The 24,801-nt window shown below is 36.1% G+C and overlaps 2 protein-coding genes across 3 annotated transcripts; both read right to left on the bottom strand.

Moving 5' to 3' along the window:
* Window positions 1-6,757: 6,757 nt before the first annotated feature.
* On the bottom strand, window positions 6,758-12,369 carry hoxb1a (homeobox B1a). The gene is made up of 2 exons (XM_053515116.1): window positions 8,431-12,369; window positions 6,758-7,880 (listed from the first exon to the last, which is right to left on the bottom strand). Exons 1-2 carry the CDS (start codon window positions 9,050-9,052, stop codon window positions 7,570-7,572), a joined length of 933 nt encoding a protein of 310 aa, XP_053371091.1. The 5' UTR covers window positions 9,053-12,369; the 3' UTR covers window positions 6,758-7,569.
* A 1,717-nt stretch (window positions 12,370-14,086) lies between these two features.
* On the bottom strand, window positions 14,087-24,625 carry hoxb2a (homeobox B2a). 2 transcript variants are annotated; one of them, XR_008365787.1, is made up of 3 exons: window positions 21,999-24,625; window positions 20,355-21,319; window positions 14,087-15,909 (listed from the first exon to the last, which is right to left on the bottom strand). XR_008365787.1 is itself a non-coding variant. In XM_053514487.1 (3 exons), exons 2-3 carry the CDS (start codon window positions 22,498-22,500, stop codon window positions 20,571-20,573), a joined length of 1,251 nt encoding a protein of 416 aa, XP_053370462.1. In that variant the 5' UTR covers window positions 22,501-23,657; window positions 23,755-24,625; the 3' UTR covers window positions 19,960-20,570. The 2 variants fall into 2 exon arrangements, 1 of the variants encoding a protein (XP_053370462.1); XM_053514487.1 differs by lacking the exon at window positions 14,087-15,909 and having other exon boundaries at window positions 19,960-21,319; window positions 21,999-23,657; window positions 23,755-24,625.
* Between the last annotated feature and the right edge of the window lie 176 nt (window positions 24,626-24,801).

Consider the following 24,801-nt stretch of genomic DNA (forward strand, 5'->3'; position numbering starts at 1 on the left):
ATCTGAATTAGGGAAGCTTGTGTTAATGAGACTTCAGCTAAGTGAAGGCAAAAACAGTCATTCATTATCCCAACACCCAAATACACTGGATAGCAGACCGTGTTATCATTTTCCTACAAACCTAGTCATGGTTTAGTTTTTTTCTTTTTGTAGAATGAAAAAGTGGCCATGACTGTGGTCCTAATGCAATGTTCTCCAGCTGTGATTTACTGTTCTAAATACTAACTAACTGTATAGGTGGGATAAGGGAAAGAGTCCAATGGTTGTGGTATTATCATGGTTCTCATTGAAATGCTCTTTGTTAAAATACAATTATTGTTTGTAAGGTCACTTTAAAATAATTGCCCACACAGCTAGTTGCAAAAGCACCTGCTATATATTTTCACTGTAGTAGTAGTATTCACTTTAATCAAATAAATAATTATAATATAATTTTACAGTGATGACCAAGTAAAGCTTTCCTTTAAAATTTACATACTTAATTTGCAATTATGTCTATGCCAATTCATCATCAGTCAAGCATTTTAATACTAGTTGCCATCCATCAGAACTTGTAAAGTGTTCACTTAACAAATAAAAATTACTTAATGTGTAAATAACATGTTTGTCTAGATTAATGTTTTTTAACACTTATTATTTATTACTGTTCTCAAAAGTAAATGTTTATATAATAGTTAGTGGTTTTGTGATGTTGAATAGTACATGTACAAAATACACACCAACAACATTTTCAAATTATTCGAAAAATAGCTCTCATTATTACACATATAACTTATTCTCATTATTACAGCTTTAGCACTTTATAAGATGTTTTCCCAATATTATCAGGCAGAAAACAGGACTTGTGTGTAATTAGATTTTGGGTCTTTAGGTTATTTTACATCAAACTGTTTTGAGCCCATATCTTTATTCATTGAAATTCTTTACAGTGAAGTTATACAACTGCAATGTAGGTTTTATTTCTGTATGATGTCAGAAATACAGTAAAGTAAACCAACTTCTCTTTGTATGCAGAATCTATAAGCAGGTAGATGAGTCATGCAAATTTAGACTCCTCTTTAAACACCACTAAAGCAGATTATTATTATTATTATTATTATTATTATTATTATTATTATTAATAATAATAATAATAATAATAATAATAATAATAATAATAATAATAATAATAATACAGTTTTGGTCAGAACTTTACATACACTTATAATGAACATGAATATCATGAACATATTGGGCTTTCTATTTTTTTTTATTGCTGTTTGATTGTACAACATGCATCTTTGTTGGAATGAACATGGGCTCGTTTAGGTTTAATTTATTTTGCATCTTCTACATACAGGATCGGAAATATACACCCATTATTAAGTTATTGTGCTGAAAGAAAAAAGAAAGTAAATTCACATAGGTCAGGAATGTCTCTTGGAGCCATTTCCAAACAACTGCAGATTCCAACATCAGTTCAAAGAATTGCAAAAGCACAGGTTACTAGGAAGTGTAACCACATTGCCAAGGTCTGGAAGAAGACCCATACTGTTACCCTTAGCTGGAAAGAAATTTGTTCAGATGGACAAAAAATTTACAGAACCCAAAAGATGAACTGAAAGCTGCTAGAACATATGTCTCACTGTCTACTTTCATACAAGTCTCAAAAATTAATTTCTTCAAGCTTGACTAAAGTTTGAACCTTCTAGATACATTTTTTGAGGTAAATTAAAGTCAGGTGTATATTTCTGGAAGTAGATGTAATTCATTCCAACCCAATAACATTGTACCAACTATTAAGCATGGTGGTGGTAGTTTCATTCATTCGGGTTTGTTTTACATTTGCTAATAAGTATTTTTTTAATACTAAATTTGTCAAACGTTTTCATGCAGTTAACATAGCAGCATTCAATGAAAAACAAGCTATGGACCATTTTTCAAATGTTGCACAAAATTGGAAGTTACTTTAATTGTCTTGTATTAGTTAGCAGGTTATTTGCAAAACGTTTTTCTTGATTTGTTTTATATTAATTGGTTTAAAAAAAAACACAAAAAGATGCCTCCATCTTTGATCTAGCATACTTTTTTAGGATATGATTGGTAAAAAACAGTGAAAAATTTTATTCCCACCCTGTATTTCTATAATTAATCTTTGTCATAAGGACTTTTTCTGTCTCTTTTGCCATAAAGAATGAAGGAATGTTTTTGCCAGATAACCTTTTGCTCTGAATTCACCCAAGAATGTGAGAAAATGCAGGAGTAGGTCAAGCTGTAGATAGAAGTGATAAAATCAAACTAAGCCATCACTATACCATTTAACATCTAAAATTAATGTTCTTATGAATTTTAGTGGATAGTTTAACACAAATTAAATGGTCAAATCAGTATGATTCGTTTATATGACATTATAATCAACATAAGACACAAGAGACACAAGGTAATGGTTGTTAGGAGCAAGATAAACCAACATTACATTAACTATACACTAATAATAATAATAATAATAATAATAATAATAAACTCAAAAGATGTACGTCTTCAGGAATCTGCAGCTCAGGATACCAGATATGCTTCGAAACGCTTAAGAAACTTAGCTAGACTGTGTGTGTGAGTGTGTGCGTGCGTGCGTGCGTGCGCGCGCGCATTCGTGCGTATGTGCAAGTGTGCGCGCATGCAGGACATTTGTTGCTGTGTTCCTGAACGGGGGTAAAAGAAGTTCAGAAGTTTTTTTTAACACTGAGTTGGATAAACAATACTACTAAGTGTGAGCACTCTTTTTTCACTTTGTTTGATTAAAAAAAATCTCACGCATACACAAACACAAACTTCTCTTTCTCTGTCTCTATTATTATTATTATTATTATTATTATTATTGTTGTTGTTGTTGTTGTTGTTGTTGTTGTATTTTCTTGTTTTAAGGATTAGTGTTATTGAACATTACTTATACTTTTTAAACCCCAGCTTCAAAGCGTAGTGCTGCTTTCGCGTTTAGTACTATAGGGGAAAATGTAGATACCTTCAAATTGTTATTATTAGTGATGTATATACATAAATGACATTTATTTGATTTAAATGGTATATAGATGTAGCACATTCATGCAATCATCTATGGTCCTACATGTTTTAGGACGTACACATTTGTTCTGTCACGTTTGTTAACTCAACAGTAACGGGCTAAAATACCCAAAGTCACTGAAACGCGCACTTGAAATTTGTGCAGTGTTGCTGAGAATACATCAAAGTATTATTAGCATGATCGACGAGTCTAGATAGACTGGCTTGCAGCTTAAATTCAGAGCCCCATAAATATTTTTAAATGTTCCTGTTATGGATACGTTCATGTTAGTAACAGTGAGATTTTTTCTTAAAAAATGCTAATGTTATATATGAAAAAAGATTAATGATCCATAATTGGTTTATAGACTGTGATTTATTGGGTGACTTTTTTAACGTTTATATTCTTCTATTTATTATATATACTTCTTTCCTTTACATATTCAGGTTCACCTCGGTATAATTTATGGGAAAGGGAAAAAACGTTTGCGTGTATAGTGTTTGTTTGGCCCTTTCATCAATGCTAATGAATTCCTAAAACACTGATATTTGCAAAACGACTAAAAGAAAATGGAACTCAAAGGGCACTGTGAGGGCAACAGAGAAAGATAACAAAGGTGAGTGGCCTCCGAGGGTGAGCAGGACGAAGTGAAGGCCCGGAGTGGCGCTCGGGGCGCGAGGTGATGGCAGAAACCTGCGTTTGACCCCTGCGAGATGGAAGCTGTGAAGCTCCTGACATGATGACCCACTGCTCGCGAGAATTCATTTGGGTCTGAACTTTTCGTGAACCAAATCCGGGGGAGAGCTGGCAGGCCTCAGCTGTTTGAGGAAAGGCTCGGGGCAAACCGATCCGCCTGTATAAATATTGAGGCAGTCCGTCAGAGGACTCGGGGATGAAATCGAACTGTCAAGCGAACGTAAACTTTGGGGGAGAAAGGGAGGCCACGAAAGGGAGAAGGGAAAGAATTTTGGCAAAACTCGTTTCCCCGAATGTTCGTGAAAAAAATATCCTAAAATGTTCCTGACCCCTCTGCGCTCTTTCTGCAGCACCTCTTGTCATCACCCTTTGAACTCACGCACGAATCTTTCACCTGCCAGGCACCAAATATGTTTCGGATGTGACGTAATACACCCGTTGGTCAAGCTTGAATTTGATGTCTAATTTTAAGGAGCTCTCAATGGTGGAAAATTGTTCTTCTCATTGAATAAGAATAGTTTCTTTAAGGTTGTATTTATCGGATAACGACTAGACTTAATCATTTAGTCCTCAAGCTTATGCTGACATTGCTGAGACCATTTTTTGTGCTTATAGAGAATTCTTCCGTTAAGTTTAGCTATAAGTAGCTTATATCAGTTAAATAAATCCAGCTTCAAACTTATCTCAAGCAACTAATCTCATTACAAGCGGGACAAGATATTATCTCTATGACTATATATTTACATTGTTCAAAATTAACATATATATGCAATATTAGAGCTCTGCCGTAACACTGGCCATTTTATCTATTAGACTTTATTCCTCAGACAGTATTACCATATGGTGCACACTTTTTTGGAGCTGCATTTTTAACATGCGTCTGATGGATTTTACACTCAAACCCTCTTTTTCCTAAACAGAATATAATACATTAAGCTAAAAGCTATATATACTGCCAGTGCCCAAAATACCCCCGCAAATTATTGGCCTCAAGCAAAGAAAACAACTAAAGAGATTTTAAGTTCCAGAAACTATGTTAAGGATCGTCTAACTCAATATTAAAACCTGAAAGGACAATGCTAAACCATCAACTTCGTGAGGAAAAATGTGTTCAGGAAAAAATGAATGGCGTCCACTTAAAGACAAAAACGGCTTCAAATTGTGAAATGATCATGATGAATCATTTTCACATATTAAATGAGAGCCATACTGCACGGAATAATCAATGCTAAATGTGATGGAACGAAATCTTAAGTTCTTTTTTTTTTTTTTTTTGGTCAGGCGGTGTAACAGGTTTATCAACAGGTTAATTTTTGGTATGTCCTGTTGTTCAATAGAAAAAAACTGGAATAGTAAGCAAAATACAAAAATACTGTCCATCCAACAATTAAATCAAGTGCAACAAATCAGATTGTATTATTATAATTATTATGATTATTATTATATACAAGAATAGTTGATTTGTGTGCAAGTTGTGTAAATATGCAAATATGTTGTACTGGTGGTCAGAGTATTACAAATATGCATATGATTATGTACAGTATGTTCGTTAACCTCATACTCAGAAATTGCATTGTGGACTGGGCTACTTGTATAATTCATATTTGAGATTAAAGATTTAAAGATTTTCTATTAAATAACATGCATGTGTCGACTTTTCACTCACAGCCGTGCTTTGCACTTTATTTACCACAGTAATGTTTACATTATCCCAGGACCTAGAATATCTCCAAATGAAATTGCAGGAATAAAAAATTTGTTCTTAAGTCATAAGACATGACTTTACTTTATACCTATACTTGTTAAGTGACTATATATTTTTTTTTAACATTTTATCAAGTGTTTAAAGTTTTTTTACTCAGGTGTGTGTGCATAAAATGTGCAAATTAATAACTTTTCCGCATTTTACATTTAAACTGTAGAAACGAAACAAAATGTGTTGGTTTGGATGAGTTAATTTATGTAAGAGTTAATTTTACTGAATTTAACGATGACCTCTGGGTAAACCCGGGTTCGTTTGCTTTGGCTTCTTTGCGTTTCAATGCAGATTCGGGATGTTGACCACGGGGAACGGCAATGTGATCAAAGCTCGTTTTGGGGGCGGGCAGGGGGGAGGACAAACGCCCCGAACAGCGTGACTGAAATCCACACCAACTGCGCAAGCAGATGGCCAAAAAGCCCTTCCTCGCTAGGGTTAATGCACAAGTTATTCTGTGATTTAAGAGACTTGTGTGTCACACACTTTAGCCTTTGTATTAAGTGTTTTACCAAAAAATGAACGATTTTGCAAACCAAACAAATGTGTAAGATTTCAAATTAGTATTATCAAAAGTATTGTTTTAGGGAACATTTAATTAAATTCGTTGTAAAGAAACTGTGTTTCCTGTAAAACATTGCGCGTTTAAGGTTTTTTTTTTTATTATTCCCTGTTCATTTGACTACTCGTTTTGGTGGACATTCGGGATTCAGAAGAATGTTTGCTTTCTTTTGAATGCACCAGCAATCATGCACAGTCCTAATCATTCATTCATTGTTGAAATCTGTTTATAAATCTCTCTCAAACTAAGATTATAACCAAACAATTACTTTAGTTTATTTTTCTAAAATTGCTACAGCTAATGGCAATGAAACAGAGTGTTTTCCAGTTTGTTTACTTGCTTCGAGCTCTCAGGGGCGCTGAGGTAAAAAGGTCATCGCAAACCTGCAGGACAACAGCGACTGGTTCTCACTTCATCACTGTCTCGATAAAGTGGTGTGCGCACGCGTGTGTGTGTGTGTGTGTGTGTGTGTGTGTGTGTGTGTGTGTGTGTGATATAATGATTTTTAATGGTTATAGGTCTATTTAAAGGATTTTTTTAGTGCACAGATCCCGTTTTACCACGGCCCATGGCCAAACAAAGCAGTTACTGAAAATAATAGGATGGATAAATCACCAATATATGCTATAGAGCTGAAAAAAACATTTTCTGAACCAAGTAAATGACCAAAATACTTTTATTATTAATAATTATTATTTGAGGTAGACACATATTCGAAATAGGGCTTTCATTACAACAAACAGACCAACTAATAAAACTCAGCCAGTCTGTGATTACAGCAAAAAATATAGCCTATATCATTATCTAAACGTTTTAGACGAAAAAAAAAAAAAAAAAAAAAACGTAATAACCCTGTATTTATACATAACAACAGCACACTACAAGTCTCAAAACGTTTGTGGCATGAAATTAAAATAACGCTATCTAATCCATCCTGTTTTCTCGGGTTACAAAATTTCTGAATCGTTAAATGCATGGCACTTTGTGTTCCAATTTACGGTTTAAAATGAAGCAACAAAGAATAAAAATTATTTCATTCAGTCAACGATTCAATCAGTCGTTGTTGAGATTACAGGAGTAACAGTGTGAGGTGCATCAGTGCCGAAAAGGCCAGTGTTGTAACCGTATAGTGCAAACGGCCCAATTAAACCTTATGACGAATAAACCTTAGAACTTAGTACAAACAATTCACTAACGTATATCTACATTTTCAGAAAAAATTAACAACAATACAAAAGTTATCATTCTGTCCTTACATACTCTCTGTAGTTAAAAAAATTCGTTTACAGACTTGTAAAGCTGCTAAAAGTGCACTACCGACTTTTGAATGAAAATCGGAGCTTGCGTACCCTGAATTAACCTACTGAAATTGGAACACATTCAATTAAGTTCAAATAAAATGTATAACCTGTGTCCTATTTCAATATCAATGTTCGACACGATTTGGAATGTTTAAGGAACTATTATTTTATATTATAAAGATCTGTAGTTCATATCAAGGCCCTAATTACTATTTCGTTAGGTTTCTGGACTTGGGGACGTGCCTGGAGACGTTGAAGAATGATCCGAGTTTTCGTCAAAGTCCTTGGATGTAGCTGATGTAGGAGCAAGCCCTTCCTTTTCACGTTTCTTCTGCTTCATTCGTCGATTCTGGAACCAAATCTTTACCTGTGTCTCGTTCAGTTCAAGTGTAGCGGCGATTTCCACCCGGCGAGCTCGTGTCAGGTATTTGCTAAAGTGGAACTCTTTCTCGAGTTCTGTAAGCTGTTTTGTAGTGAAGTTTGTACGGATTGCGTTTTGTGGACTCAGGCCGTACTCTGCTACCTTTGCTGTGTGAAAAGTAAAAAATAATTTAAATAATGCACATTAAATGGCTTATTTTCAATAACAAAAGACAGTAGTAATATTCTGACCAAGTATGGTGAACTCACAACAGTGATTTTCACATACACGTTTATTAGCCTATATTATTTGTGAGTGAATTCACGTTCACGTCCGGATATTTTCACTGGCCATAATTCGGTATCTCCCAAATAACGCCCTATTTGTATAGAGTCAGAATAGTCCCTGTGTTTTCAGGGTAGTGTTTGGATAACTGACAGTCTGTTTATGGGGTAAAGAAGATAAATGAAAAAAGCCAGCGAAAACTAGGCTAACTTAGAGGACCAAAGCAAAATCAAGGCAACAAAGCTGTTAAATACATATGCACATAAGGGCATCCAGACACAGCTAGGCCCATATGCGCACTGTGTATCAAAGAAATAAAAGTCAAGTAGTTAAACATTAGAAATACACTAAGCACAAAATGCAATAATATTTTATTTCTACTACCGATATAGGAGTTCCGGTGTCGTTTGAACAAATATAAAACCAACCCACCAGTTTTAGGAGGGTTCCTTTTAACTTTCATCCAGTCGAAGGTTTTCCCTGGCATTTGCTCCGACCCTGTCTCCTTCTGCTGGCAGGATGATAGGTCAGCGTAAGTACCCTGGCTGTAGAGGAGTTGGTGGTCCTGGCCTTCGCAGCCGTTCATGTGTTGATATGGCGCCGCCGGAACTGCTCCCTGCGTGCTACAATACGCACCGGCCAAGGACCCGTAATTAGGACCGACACTTGGGGCAACAAAGCCAGAAGATTGATAATACATTCCATCCTGTTCGTGGTTCATGAAATACTGCTGATGGCCATAGTCCGGGGTGGCAGAGGCATGCGCTCCATAGCCTGTGCTACCGTAAGTTGAGAGGCCCGTGCCACTGGTTTGATTCTGGTGCTGGTGATGCACGTAGCTTCCACTTTGGTGCTGATGTTGTGCCGTGGCTGCCGGCGCACTGCCCCCTACGTAAAGTCGTCCATCAGAGTTATAGCTGTCACCGGACTGAAAGGGGCCCGAGTAAGCCTGATCCAAATGATGGTATCCAGACTTTGTGGGGTAAGTGCTCGTTCCCCGGTTGCAAATTGTGTACTCTAAAAATGAGTTCATTCTGGAATTGTCCATGCGCATCTAATGGCGAAGAGAAGAAAGACGCGTGTTTGAAATAGTCCGTGCTGCAACCTCGCAGCAGTATGTCATGAGGGAAAACGAAAATGATTACCTCCAGAGTATTTCCTCCTGCTTCCCTATAACACATCTATACCTCAGCTGCTGATCACGTGAGCCGTCACGGCGCCAATGGTGTGGGGACCTCCAGAAGTTTGTCAGCGCACGGTGACCATCCATCACGCGCTTGACATTTGCATGACAAAGCCACTTCAATCAAACTGGCCCATCAATCTGATAACAGCACGAATATGTCAAGACCCTCGTGAAAGGCTCTCCCGAAGAAGAGAAAGAAACGAAGAAAGGGACAACCGTCCTTTTGAGATTTTAACCGGCTTCCTATTTTTCCTTCTAGGCCTTCATACTACCGTAGACATACTATTTGGCTAGTCTGAATAAAATGGTATAGCGTTTATTTAACTTTAGTATGGAAAGCTAAATTCCAGCGTCCTATTTCCACTAACTTTACCTAAGGTTTATGCAGCGTTCAATTTCTGTACTTAGATTTGGTCAGGGTAGGCTTCGGGGCAGTTTTATTGGATTATTAGACGGATCTGTTACGAAAAATAGGTTAGGCGGACAGCAAGGCTTGGGCTGAGACAGGAGCAGCAGGAAAAGAGCTTCTAAGTCCTAGCAGATGAAAATGTGTGTAAAAACTGCTAACTGTTACTGTTCCTTATCATGGATAATCGCCTAGTAAATTATCCAGCCATCATTTATTTTTTTACTTGCTGGTCCATATTTTACAGCAAATATGTCATCCTCTTGCACCTTGGAGTCTGTTACACCTCGTTGATTTGGTCCACCCTTAAAAAACTTGACAAGCGTCGGCGGGTGACCGAAAAGTTTCAGCTAATCATTAATTGGTGACAATAGTTCAGCAAAGCCCCTCTTCATAAAACCCACGCACAAAGGAGGTGGTCGGAGGATTTCGAATATTGGGTGTTCATTCACTGGTACATGGAAAGACAAGAGCAAAGAACAATATGACGCCCACAGTAATTTGTTACTTGTCAGTATGTTTACTATGGTGTCGCATTTCTAGTAGAAGGGATAGTCGTTCGGGCAAAAGTTCAGACCTTGTTAGACAGCTATTTCAAATGAGTCCTTGATTGTTCCAGTCACAATTTTACGCGTTACAAGTATCTCAGCAGGTTTGTTTGTGTTTCAACATAAAATTGAAAGAATGTAATGAAGATCTTACAATATACATTGCTTTTTCTATATTTAATGTTGATATAAAACAATATAGTGTCACTATGCACTGGTATGCACAGCAAATGGCAGACTGATTTGCCTTCTTTATCAACTTCCCGTAGGTTACGTTTCTTTTTAGTTATCTAGTTTTCTCCAATAGGATTGGCCATCTTGTTAATGCCCTCATCAATTCAGAGAGAGAAAGCAAACAAACAAACAAACAAAAAACAAACCAAACCAGCCAAAGAAACAAATACATAAAAAAAAATTGAAGGTAATTTTTTAAATGTTGTTTGTATTGCTAGTTGTCCGTTCATATGATTTTGTGCCATAGCAATGTAATCATAGGTAGCTAACTAGTATGTTTCGGAACTACTGAAAATATATACCACCTATTGGCTATATTGATTGTTCTTATAACACCTGGTAGATAATAAAATACGAAAAAACAAGTTGAAGGCCGTTCATTTGACGTTTGGTTGGGTAAAATATTGACTCGTGATGACGATTCCTTTGACCTTTTATGAGCATTATTGCTGCGCAGTTCCAGCGCAGAACAATGTCATTGGACACGTATACACTCAGATGCACTGTGTATGTGCAGTGTTAACCTCTTCTGCCCTGCCCCACCAACATACTTCACCCCATTATCTACACCTCTGTTCTGAGCTCTTCTATAAATGGCATTACTGACTTTCCCAGATTAGAATGCATTCAGTCGAAACGTTTCACAAAGTTAACTTTTCGTATTATTTTATTATAATTCAAGAACAGATTAATTAGTTTGGTTGTTTTGTAGTTTAATTAATCACCAGCATTCACCGACATATAAGTTTATGACGAGAAGTCTTAGAATTTAGCCGTGATTCATCGGTTTGTAAACAAAAAAAAGTTTAGAAAATGCATTTGCAGTATATAGCATATTAAGAGCCTTCAACATTTTGTATAATTTTGTTTCTGGATCTGCCGTCTAGCTACAGTGTGTTGGCTACATATTAATTCTCCTAGTGGTGTAAAAAAGAATAAACAAGCGACGTGGGACTTTAAAAACAAGATCTTTTAGCTACCATAGAGGCGCATTGAGAGGAAGGATTTAATAGTAAGACTATAAACTGCATGTTATTTGAGCTTATTGTGTATATATGCTGGTAATGTGAAATAAAGTCAAGGTTGTAGTACAAACAATCTGGACAACCTATCAGGACAGCTCACTAAACCACAGCAATCATTTCATGTGCTATTACTTTCAAGGTTTGTACAAACAAACCTTCATACCAGTACATAATTTAATGGCTTTATAGTATCTTGAAATTTCACATCAGTTGTAGCTGGTGAGGTATTTCATCAACGTGATTAAAAAGGCAAGGCAAGTCAGACAAATTTATTGATGTAAACCAATTTTATACAATTCACTCCTTCACCAATAGTTAGGAACAATAGTAAATATAAAATCAAAAATAAAGATAAATTTGGTAATCAAATGAAATAACGTAAAAGCTAAAGCTAAAGTGGCAGCAAAATTGCTTACAGGTTTTGAACAGATCAGGTCATGAATTAGCCTTCATTAAAAAAAAAGTGAAAGTGTGTGCATATATGACATCAACAAATTGTTTTTAGTGCAGCACAGCAGAATAGCTCAATGCTGTCTCACCTTGCTCTGTCCTAATTCTGGGCTCTGATTACTTAATAGAACCTATTGATCTCAGTTGCCTATTAGGGTTATGTATTTCCAACATTTTTTTAGTTCAGTTGATTTTAACCATTAATAAACAATAGATAATGCAAATGTAATTCTAATACCAATCTTGTAGCTGAGTGGAAACTATGGTGTGGATCTGAGTACTGGAAAAATATGTCAACATATACTGTCATTAATGAGCTACAGTTTAAGGGATATTTTGGAAAAATTCAAAGCTAAATTTTCTAGGTTTTGAGTGAACTCTTTCCTTTTCCACATTGGTAGAAGACTAACATTAACTTTTTATGACCGCTGAAACTGACATCTGGGTCCAAATAGTTTGTGGCATTCAAAATATAGACCAGAAATAGGGATCTGATTGAAATCAATAATTTAAATGTCAAATGTCAAGAATATGCATGTATAATTTGATAATTAAATGCTAGCATTTTTTTTAGCAGATGTTCTGCAAACAATAATTATAAGAATAGTATAAAAAATTCTCCATTATGAAAATTTTATTGCTAGTTATTTTTTCTGTATCACGATAAGCTGTAATTAATTTCAAAGGAGATCCCTCCAAAACACGTAATTTGATATGTGCAGTGATACTTTACTGCTTGGTTCATGGTAGTACTACACACAAAAATTTTTGTGTAGCCCCAAAACAGCCATTTAGTTTTCTTAGATAGCAATTAAGGTGGTCTTACTACCATTTCTATTCCTTTGCAATTTAAATTCACCAATTTATATGTATAAGAAGTTATAAAGATAAGAATACCTAATTTACCTAGAAAAACTAATTTACCTAACTTTTGCAGCTTTAATGCACATTTTGTCTATAACATAGAAGTCCTATCACAAGTCTTTACAAGCTACAGTACAGTGAAAAAGTATTGGCCCCTTCCTGTTTTTTTTTTTTTGTTTTTATATTTGTAATAATTAAATAATTGAAATCATCAAACAAATCAATACAAACAAACACAAAGATAACCAGAATCAACAAAAAAATGTAGGTTTTAAGTTAGTTTTGATTTATGAAGAAAAAATCCATCCAATCCTACTTGGCCTTATGTAAAAAAAAAAATAATTGTCCCCCATGCTAAATCGTGGACTGTGATTTTTTTTTTTTTTTTTTTTTTTTTGGCAAAGCTAAGTTAAATTTTACTTTTCAGACTCAGGGCTGATTACTGCCAGACCTGTTGAATCAAGAAACAACTTAAAAAGAACCTGTCTGTAGTGAATACAAGATCTGAAGTGGAACATAATCAGTAATTGACATGTATCAGTCTGATAAGGGTTACCAAATCCATTTCTAAGGCTTTGGGACTCCAGCAAAACATGGTGAGAGCCATTATTAACAAATGGATAAAACTTGGAAAATTGGTGAACTTTTCTAGGAGGGGCCAACCTACCAAAAATAATCCAAAAACAAAACAAAGACTCATCCAGGAGCTCTAAAAGAATTCACCACAACAACTAAAGAACTGCAGGCATCATTTGCATCAGTTAAGGTCAGTATTTATAATTCAACAATAAGAAAGATGGTAAAAATGGTATCCATGCATTTTATAAAAAGTATGTCATACCAACAGTCAAACATGATGGTGGTAGTGTGATGTCTGGGGCTGCTTTGCAGCTTCAGGACCCGGATGTCTTGCCATAATTAATGGAAACATAAATTCTGCGCTCTACTAGAGAAAATCCTAAAGGAGAATGTCTGGCCATCAGTTTGTGCATCAAGGGCCCAGAGAGAGCTGGTAGGCCGAGCTCTCTCAGCGGGCGGGTGGGTGGGGGCTTTGATGGGAAGGGGGCAGTAATAGGAAACACTTAGCGCTCTTAAATCAATCATGGCTTTACAGCCAATGACAGGCTTCTGCTCATACAAGCAAAAGGAGTGGATAGTGCTATCTTCGGCATGTGTTACATGTGAGCTCACAGAAAAGATGCAGTTGGCTGGCATCACAATAGTCTTAGACCCTCCCTGCCTGGGAGTAGCCTAGTGGCAGGGTCCTAATGATGAGTGGGAATTAGATACAAGTAAATTTGGAATAACCCATCCCCCCCCACCCCCCCACACCCAAAAAAAAAGAACCAAAAAAAAACAAAACAGGTGAAACTATCCAAGGATTAGGAGCGATTATTTTAGCACATAGATCGAAATAAAATGAAATCATGACTTATAAAAAAATAACTTAGTCTTTACTTAGGGTATCTGTGTAATATTAAAACTTACAAACAAAACTTTGATGATCCTAATCATTTAAGAGTGATGAATAGAGGGCAAATACTTTGTAGTTTACATGTAGTTTATAATCAAGTAGTTATCTAATTTGACATCAATAAAAAAATATGGCAAATCCAGGTAAATCACAATATCTATTGTGCATAGGTCACGGGAGGCCTGGAGTCTATCCCAGGGGACTCAGAACACAAGGCAGGAATCACCCTGCCAGGGCGCCAGTCCAGGGCAGGGCACAAAAATATAAGCACACACACAACATGGAAATTTAGAAATGCCAAATCATTGGACTGTGGCAGGAAACCCACCAAACATGGGGAGAACATTCGAAACTCATACCCATACATACCCATAGGTGGGCACCGGTCAGGAGTGAGGTCACAATGCTAACCACTGCATTACCGTGCCACTTATCTTCAGACACTTTACCTTTTAAAGGAACCTTTAGATAGGACAAGAGCAAGAAAGATTCAAAGACAAGAAAGACTTGCTTTTTAGTAGTGAATTCATTGATCAGGCTAAAAGAATTCATGGCAAACTTGTATGCAAGTATTCTAGATATTCCACATGCAAATTCATTAACAAAAATATTATACATAATATACATCACTCATTGTTTACCAACACAAGAGGATTTTTTTTCTTTCCTTTATGAAAATTGAGCAGCTGTGCATTGGAGAAACTAAGATGAGACAAATGGTTGGTTTGTTAAGCAACTTCACACTGTTAGAATAAAGATTTTCAGCTATGGACTGTTGAAGTCCATTAATGCATTATTGCATTATCTAAAAAGTATATTGGAAATATTTGTGAAATATGACAAAAGTACCTTCAATTTAAATACTAAATTTTAGCCATTTCTTTTTTCTATTACTTTTTCAAGTATAGCTTGGTGAACAAGGAACATATCCAGGCACATATCCATACTTATGCAAATACCACTATGTACACATGATTGTGTCACCCTTTTTTGTAAATGGCACTGGAAACTGTACCAATGACAGCTGTAAAGTTTGTCTACCTGCTTTAATCACCAACAGGTAATTTTACTTTGGGTTTAGCTAAGTTTCTGATTGACTATGCATACTGTGAAATGTTTTTCATATAAAATTTAAAAGCACTTATGTGGCTTCCCTGTGACACAGCATGAGCAGCAAAATTATCGACAATAATTTTTTATGTAACATTTGTAGGGAAGAAAAAAACAAAAAAAAAAGCTAATGAATTCTTACCTGTTTATTCTAACATTACTGCCACTGCAGCAGAGAAATTTGCAAATTCCTGGTTGTAATCAGCTCAGACTAAGACAGCAATCTGGACATGTTGCTTTGTCTTGGTTAAATGTTAATTTATTTATGGGTTTTTTTACTCTACTAAGTCAATAAGGTAAAATCATATTCCAAAACATACATTTAGATTGTCCATTTGCATTGGTTATTGACTTTAATAAATACTTTGCATTGGTTAAAACATTAATAAATCACCTCGTAACCAAGACAAAGCAAATTTCCAGATTGCTGTCCTATTTACAATCAGAAATTGGCTAATTTCGCCTGCCATGCAGAAGGCCCGGGTTCAATTCCCACCCAATGCCCAAACCCCAGCCACTGGATACAATGCTGGTCCCAAGCCTGGATAAAATGGGAGGAGCATCCGGCATAAGACCTGTGCCAAGTTGTGTGTGGATGGTCTGCTGTTCCCCCCCTGGGAGCAGGCAAAAGACAAACAACAACAATCAGCTCGTCCATTTACATCAGTTTGCAGGAAAATTCCTCTTACCACACTAAAACATCAAAGTAATAGTAGAATAATACAAACTTTGAAGTTTTGCACAAAATAGCAGCACTTTCTTTTATTATGTATAACATGCAAAATAGACTATAGATCCTTTAAAATAGATTTTAAGGGTCCTAAAGAGATATTTTATCACATCTATATTGCCTCTATTATTTTCTGTAATTCATTCAACTTGACAGCAGTCTTGACAGCATAGGCCTTTCATCAAACCCTGAACAATCTGTACAAATGCCTTTTTAGTTTAAATCACCAAAACATGAAAATAAGGCTAAAACAAACTGAAGATTGCAAGATGTTATGAAATATGGTACATAGAAATGCTATTTACCAAAGACGTTAAGAATTAGAAAACTAGAAACTTACATGTTACGCTAAAACACTTGTGTAGATTTATATATAGGTTTATTAATACATCATATTGGCATGATATAGCACCAGATATATATCAATATAGCACTCTAATTTAGCACTAGAATAGAAATATGTATTTCTGTTCTAGTACTAAATTAAAGACTTCTTGCTAGCTTTTCTATTGTAAGCATAATTTATGTAAAAAGTAATTTAAGCTAATAAGGTGCAACAAGGTGTGCTAAATCTCAGGACATGTCTTTTGAATGCTTTCTGTGATTTGTACAGCTAGAATTTTTTTTATTGCCCTCACCCCACCTATTCACGTGTACAGATTTCTGTCCCCCATCACCTACAAACAAATAATATGCAAACACCATGCAGTGGTGTTGTCGTTTCAGGTGGCTGAGCATCGAAGTGGTGGTTGATCATGTGTGACTGAATTCGGAGTGCTTTAGCCAGATATGGACACCAACATTTCCATACAAACAGAGCTTTCTAAGGAAGCCAAAGTCATCAGGAAAATAGGTTACTTCCTTTTTTTTTCATATGTAGTGGAAAAGTCTTCCAGAACTAGAAAAGTTTTTCAGAATTATTATTTTCTGTTACTCCCTTACAAGGTTTACATTGTCATCTGCTTTTGATCAACTTATAAAGTTGCTGTTATTAAAAAGTTTAAGCTGCAAGTAGACAAACAGTGATCATATTTTGTTATTATTTTAAATAATGTTTTAGCTGGAGGGCAAACAGGAGACAGTCTGATATTATTATTATTATTATTATTAGTAGTAGTAGTAGTAGTAGTAGTAGTAGTAGTATTAAATCATTAATTTATTTTCTATAATGATTATCTTGTACAGGGTAGCCTGGAGCCTATCCCAGGAGACTACAGGAACAAGGAAGGTCCATTGCAGAGCAAGCAGGGTAATAGTTATTTCACTAATTTTTTCATTTTAAGTTTTGATATATAAAAAAACCCTGCGTAATTATTTTAGAAAAGTAGTTTTAAGCTAATGAGAAAGTGGAAAATCTCGAAAATTCTATGGTGATGATAGATATCTAGGTAGCTAACACTTGCTAGCTATCTTGTTTTTTTTCATAGATAACCCTTTTTAACCAAATTTCTTTCTTGTTGGTTTTCTGACCTACTCTACTTAATGTTAATTTTAGCAGTCTCTGTGTCATCTTCACATATTTGTATTATCTTTTTCTGTACTGAAAAGATTGTTTTAAAAAAACACATTTAGATTGATCTATTCATATTTTGACTTGCAAGAGGTATCGATTAAATTGTAGCGGAGTTTTGTTGGTGTTGTTGTTAATGGTCATTTATTTATTGTAACAGTGTTATAAATATATAGATTTTTTACTATTTGCACTTCGCAGTTGGCAATTAAATATTGTAAATTTACAAGATTTTTTTTACTGTGTATCATTACAACTGATTAAATCTATGAAAAAAACAAATATTGCAAAAGAGAATGATAAGGGCAGAAGGTGAAGTTCAAACTGGAGCAACAAAACTACACTAGAATCAATCTAGGCTTTTTTACAGACTGGGTTTTAGCACTGACTCAGTATCAAGCTTTTAAGGGATCACATGACTGTATGCCCTTAATACCCTTTATTCTACCATACACAGGTCACGTTTTCCAGGAAAGTGGAATCAGATTCTCTCATATTAGATTAATGTTTTTTTTTTTGTTAGTGGGTGGAAAATTGCTATAACCCTATTGGCATAACTTCTCTTTTAAAAATTCTAAATGGGCAACAGATAAGTGCATGTAAGTACAGTAATGTGCAGTATTATTTTACCTGCTCCATTTATTGCTAAGGGTACAGCACTGACTACAAAGCAGCAGAGATTTCACATAAATATTTACAATATACATGCCTACTCTATTTTACCTGAAAAATGTACTGCAAGGACATTTTACCATTTAAAGGCACTGTATTACTTTGAACAGACATGCACCTAAATATCTTTCCTATTAGTTTTACAATAGTTGCTGAACATTATAGAAGACATTTTGGCATAGTGTGCTCATTGAGATTGTCATGATATGTGATCCTATACAGTATGTGTTACCAGTTTCACTATGAGATTACATTGGAGAGACTGGTGGCTCTATCTTAAGGTTCTTTACAAAATCTTTGCGGTTATATGTAGCAGACTGGGCAGTGGTGGCTAAGGCACTGAGTTACCGACCGGAAGATCGGCAGTTCAATCCCCAGCTCCACCAGGTTGCCACTGTTGGGCCCTTGAGCAAGGCCCTTAACCCTATCTGCTCCAGGGGCGCTGTATCATGGCTGACCCTGCGCTCTGACCCGTTACGCTGGGATAAGTGAAGAAGGAATTTCACTGTGCTGTAATGTATATGTGACAAATAAAGGCTTAACTTAACTTAGAGTGTTTTTTATAATTTATATATAGGATAATATCTTAATATCCTGTATAATTATAAATATTTTATCCATATGTGTATATTTTTCACTGTTATCTTGCCTCAACTAAGGAAACATTTTCCCACTCACCTCTGCTTAGCTTAGACTTTCTAGAAAAGGGATCACTGTAAAAACCTGTATACTTGAAAATAAATACACAAGTTTACAGACATTATGGCAAAAGAATGAAATGACTGTCACTCACATAGACAAAAGTCAGACACAAGACACAGATGGACAGAGAGAGAGAGAGTGTGTGAGATAAGCTTCCCTAGTGTTGATAGTAAAGTAGGCATCTTGCTTGTATTCTAAGATCAATTTTTACGGATCATTTGTGCACAAATGCAGACATCAACATGCACATTTTTTAACTTTTTCGGTTGTTTTTATTGGTTTGTTCGTTTTGTTGTTTTGTTTTGTTTTGTTTTGTTAGAACTTATGGTGCACTGGTGCAATGATATATTCAAAATGTCCAAATCGTCAAATACAGCTATGACTATTGTTATTATTATTATTATTATTGTTGTTGTTGTTGTTGTTGTTGTTGTTATTATTATTATTATTACTATTATTATTATTATTATTATTATTAATATTGTTGTTTTTGCTGCATTGTTCGTGTCATGTTCGTCTAGCTTACTCGTTGTTTAACAATATGTTGAATTGGGACATGTCCAACTATTACATAAGGTGTCTAGTATTGATTATAATGTCAAAAAAAATCATAATTATTTGACAAGACTTTCAATTGTGTTAAAATGTTCACGAAAAATCGTGACATACAACTGAGGACTGCTCAGTTCAGCCTTTTTCTCTCTGCATGAACGAAAGCGTTCGATAATGGCCGCCCCTTTATTGTTCATATCCTTCATTGTGCTCACAACGCCATTTTGAGCAGCTCAGCTTAGAGAATACAGCGTCTTTCGACAAACATACAAAATTGCAGTCTAAATGAACCGCAAAGAAACAGATGCACATTGTATTGGATTCGCTATTCTTCTTATAATAATAATAATAATAATAATAATTATTATTATTATTAATATTATTATTATTAGGGCTTATTATTATTGTTGTTACTGATGGGGTATTTTAATATCATTATCATTATTGTTGTTCTTAGTACAAATGTCGTATGACTATTTCGTATGCATTATTTAGTTAGTGCCCTTATTCATTAAAAATGATACTTTCTTGACTATTTCTAAAATTATGAAAATCAGAGCATGTAACATTGTATGATTATACAGTCTAACAGAAAACCTAGTAAATCATTCACATCTGTGACACTTATAAAGGTTTTATTTCCAACTATGAAAATAATGTACAATAAATAATTTGTAATTTACTATTAAAGAATCTCAATAAATAAACTAGTTCTAAAATTCATCAGCAGGCACAACGCCTGTCTCCGGGAAAAAAATCTAGAAACAGTTCAGCTAACACTGTATTTGACCTTCCTGAGAATTCAACGATTGAGTTTCGCTGAAAAAGTCCCCGCATATATTTATCTGTTATTCAGGATGAAGTAAAATCCAGATAAACAAAAGAGAAAATACCTGAAACTGGACATGAGCAATCCCCGTGTGGATTCTCTAAAACAACATCATAAAACTGCAATAATTTATAGGTCTCTGCTACAGCTCCGTCTCGCAGATATATGGGTGCGAATATAAACTAAAAAAAATCGCTCGTTTCTTTGACAATGTTATGGTTAAAAGCATTTATAGTAGGCTAGTGTGAGGGGTACATTTCGATTGTAGTTTTTAAGTCTGTCAAAACTGTAAATGTTGTAAATCTATCGTACAAAGAGTACTTGAAAACAAGTCAAAATCCTCCTCCGAGAAGTCTACGGGGCTATCCAGTGAGCTTTGTAGACTCGGCGATAAAGCGTCCGAAATCTGTAGGCAGGAGTCGGCGGAAAAGAAATTCAGATCCGCTAGTGAGTTGGTGTCCTGCGGTTGTGTAAAGGCGTTCTCTGGCAATTCCTCGCGCGACTCCGTCATTGTATCGGGGTTATCGGCAGTGGGTGTCTGGTACGGGGGCGAATGGACCGCTGTGTCAGGGCCATCTGCCGAATCGGTCTGTATTGGCTGGCTTTCCACAGGCGTGGGCTGTGTATTGTCAGCACTTTTGCCGTAGCAAGAAGCGGGAAGGCACGGCTCACTCTCGGATGCACTAGCTGAACTAGAACTGGATGCTGTCGGACCGGACGGCTCCAGAGACGGATTCGGAAATGGCGAAGCTGCATCAGAGCCTTCGAGTGGCTCGAAACAGCTCGACTCGCCCTCTTGTCCATCTCGGTGGTGCGTGTTTTGTCGCTTGTGCTTCATGCGCCGATTTTGGAACCATACTTTGACCTGGCGCTCGGTTAGATCCAAAAGGGCTGCAATTTCGACCCTTCTGGGCCGACAAAGGTATTTGTTGAAGTGGAACTCCTTCTCCAGTTCGAGTAGCTGTGTGTTGGTGTAGGCTGTCCTTAGACGCCGAGAACCGCTGCCATTGTCTAATCCGACTTGCACTTCTGGAAAGAGAAAAAAAAACACACTAAATGACTATTTATAATAAAAAAAAAAATAAACTTTCTCGAAAATGGCTATTTTAAATACATTGTAGCAATAACAGAAATTCGGTCTAGACCATATGCCAACGTTTAAGCGTGAAGCATTCGAGCTCAGTATTTTTTGTTGCACTGATTTTTACGATACATACAAACATAAAAATGGCTACCCCATGCTACGAGACATGATAATGAATAAATATTTTACAGACTGCGCTGATCTCAACTGCGGACAATTCAAAAGAACAGTGTTTCACATTTTCACACCAGTACCTGGTTATCTAGTAATCCAATATATTATAAGCAATATAAAAATACTATAATCATACAGCTTTTATAACGATATAAAAGGCGGCTGTGTGCGTGCATTTGCCAATAAATAAGGTATCAGCACAAGGGATATGATAAATGAGAATAATGTGCTCAAGCAAGTGAGCATATTAATCTAAACCATTAAAATTAGGGCGTATGCTTAACAATGCTTTAATATGCACCGAATATTTTCAAATATTGCCCGTTGTGTCTGTAAAATAATGTATGTAAATAGGACGTTCTATAATTCGTGTTAACAGCCATATTTTTATTCAAAATAATGAAAAGAAAAGAAAAGAAAAGAAAAGAAAAGAAAAGATGGTGCGCTGACCTGTGGGGGACTCGAGTCCTGCGGTGGTGAAACCAGAGGATGCTGGAGAAGGAGAGGCAGCTGCAGTGGCTGCAGTGGGCGCTGCTCCTGGCTTGGGGCATTTCTTCGATGATTTCTTTTCCTTCATCCATGGGAACTCGTGGGCAAGGGGGCCACCGGCCGTGGCTGGACCCGGGCCCTGCTTCTGCTGCGTTGGTGTCGTGGTTTGCGTTCGGAGCTGGAGGCCATTAGAGGCAGTTCGCTTATGGCTCCTCGGTCGCGCCTGGTTGCCTGTGCAAGGGCTCAGGCTGGGGATAGTGTGCTCGAAAGGAGGTGGAATTACTGTCGAGTCCTTGATTGATGAAGTTTGAAATGACTCCAGGACAGCGGGGAAAGACGTCAGGCACTCAGCAAGGGAAGGTTGGCTGTTGATGAACCCAATCTCCCTCTCAAATTCAAAATTCATCGCTTTGCCTAAGCAAAATGGGCGGCCAGCGACATAAAAAACGCGCAAAAATATCATCCAAAAGGCGAGGTTTTATTTTGCGCTCCCACCACGACTGTTTTTGCGGGCTTTAATAATTGGTGATATTACTAGCGTATGGGGACCAGGGTCTACTAAACTGAGGACTATGGGCGAATTTGCAGCCAATTCCTGGTCACATGACTAGTCGCAACCAATGAAAATACGGTGCCTGGTGGCAAAAGAAAGCATTTTCTATATTGATCAAATATTCAAGATCGCAGAATTCCCGCGATAACAATACGTGTAATAAAAAATGCGTACGTTTGTCATGTGCTTGAATGCTTTTCAGTGTGGGTGGTTAAATAACGTCTTCGTTTAGACAATGGCCATATGAATAAAGCGCTTTGGGTGCTGTAACCCTGAGGCCTTAAAAGCATGAAAAAGTACATATACAATATGGCTAACTGTGTATATTTCAGCCGAGTCATTAATCTTAAAACTTTTGACAAGAGTAACAGACAAGAAATGCAGCATTATTATGACAATAGGTGTGTGTGGGTGCATATGTGTGTATATATAAACGCTATTTCATGTATGTAGTCCAAGTAAACAGGAATATATCAGAAAGATTTTAGGTCTTGGACATCATTGCACAGAACATCGCGACTGGTGTAGCCTATGTGGTTGACTACTTTACAGCTTTTCATCTATAAAGAGGCATCTAAAATTGGGGACTTTTGTGAATGTAAGTTTGCAGCTAAATTTCGGCTAAAATAAAATGTATCTTTTAAAAAGCATGCATAATTATGATTTTATCGCAATAAGCATGGGATTAGTTTTTTAGTTTTTTTTAAAGAAAAGGTTTTGTTAAAAAGAAAAGAAAAAATAAAACATAGGTAATTTCTAAATAGGACAAGTTATCACATAGGTTACCATAGGTTCGCTGAGGGGTCGTTTATGAAATGTAAATTATTTTCTGAATTAGCACGCATGAGGAACAAAACAATACCTTATACTTAAAAAATAGTATATTTACATAAATAAATAATAAATAAATCCTAATAAACACAAATGTGAAAAAAACTTAAACAAAAAAGAATAACACATGGTCAGAATATATTCCATAGTACTGAAGAAGCAGTGGTGATCAATCTTTTCCCCGGCAAAGCGCTTGACAGGAACCACCCTCAAGAATTCGCCTCTTCCCTCCACGGCTACAACAAAGAAAGCTTCTCTATTTACACAGAGTTTCGCATTTTATATCTAAATTAATGAGCCTAAAATTTGTTTCACTGTTTATTTGCAACTTACGTATAGAATTGTTTCCTGCAATAAAATCTGGGGCGCCAAAAGGTCTCGCATGTATGTCCAGAGGTCTGGAAATGTCTTGAATTGCTTGCAATTGAATTCCTTTTTGCTGTTATCGTGGTTGGGAGGAAGCAGAGGAAAACATAAAATGTGTGTGGGTGGTTGGGTATTAAAGGGGTATACAAAGCACGCTGTGGCCAGTGAATATATAGAGCGGGTCAGTTCAAGAGGTCCACTAACAAAATGAAGTTTATTACAGATTATAGCGCTCTTTATCACTTTTTAAAATTAAATTAAGGAATCAAATTTATTAATTTCATTATATTGTTTACAGGTTATCATTTTAATTTTGATCTATCTATCTATCTATCTATCTATCTATCTATCTATCTATCTATCTATCTATACGCATTGCCTGGTCGTTTTTAGCCTAATTCTAGCTTAAAAGTAATTCTAACTATAAACCGTAGATAAACTCTACATTTTCTTTGATACAGGAACCTGCTGCAATGTCCAAGCTTCGTTGCTGGGACATAGTTATGCGATCAGCATGTAAGCTAGGAAATTTTATTGGACTTAAAGATGTTTATTATTTTTGTTTTACTAAAACTATTTTAGTCTAATCGTTTTGTTATGCATTCCAATGATTTACTATTTTACTTACTTCACTATTTATTAAGCAAAAAATATTTACGTTTCATTATGACTATTTTAATGTTTTGTAAATAAACTCTTTGAATCCAGGTTCTCTTTATTCTACTTGTTTTTCCAATCTGGACTTTTTATTTGTATATCACAGAGAAACCCGGCAACTTTAAATTCAGAAAATAAACCTGGTGTACGGACTGAGTTGACCTCTGGTCACGTGACTCGGCCTGCTGGATACTTTTAGAAGCGACGAAGATATATACACACCTTTGTGTGTGTGTGTGTGTGTGTGTGTGTGTGTGTGTGTGAGAGAGAGAGAGAGAGAGAGAGAGAGACAGAGAGTGTGTGTATGTGTGTGTGAGAAAGAGAGAGAGGGAGAGAGAGAGAGGGAGAGAGAGAGTT

The sequence above is a fragment of the Clarias gariepinus genome, chromosome 16 (assembly GCF_024256425.1).
Source record: "Clarias gariepinus isolate MV-2021 ecotype Netherlands chromosome 16, CGAR_prim_01v2, whole genome shotgun sequence".
Taxonomy (NCBI): domain Eukaryota; kingdom Metazoa; phylum Chordata; class Actinopteri; order Siluriformes; family Clariidae; genus Clarias; species Clarias gariepinus.

What these genes read in the sequence shown, in the direction of transcription:
- hoxb1a (XM_053515116.1), bottom strand. Translation starts at nt 9,052, where the DNA reads ATGCGCATGGACAATTCCAGAATGAACTCATTTTTAGAGTACACAATT. An exon ending in AAGGAACCCTCCTAAAACTG is followed by an intron (nt 7,881 to 8,430) that starts GTGGGTTGGTTT and finishes CTTTTCACACAG; the next exon opens with CAAAGGTAGCAGAGTACGGC.
- hoxb2a (XM_053514487.1), bottom strand. Translation starts at nt 22,500, where the DNA reads ATGATATTTTTGCGCGTTTTTTATGTCGCTGGCCGCCCATTTTGCTTA. An exon ending in AGGACTCGAGTCCCCCACAG is followed by an intron (nt 21,320 to 21,998) that starts GTCAGCGCACCA and finishes TTCTCTTTCCAG; the next exon opens with AAGTGCAAGTCGGATTAGAC.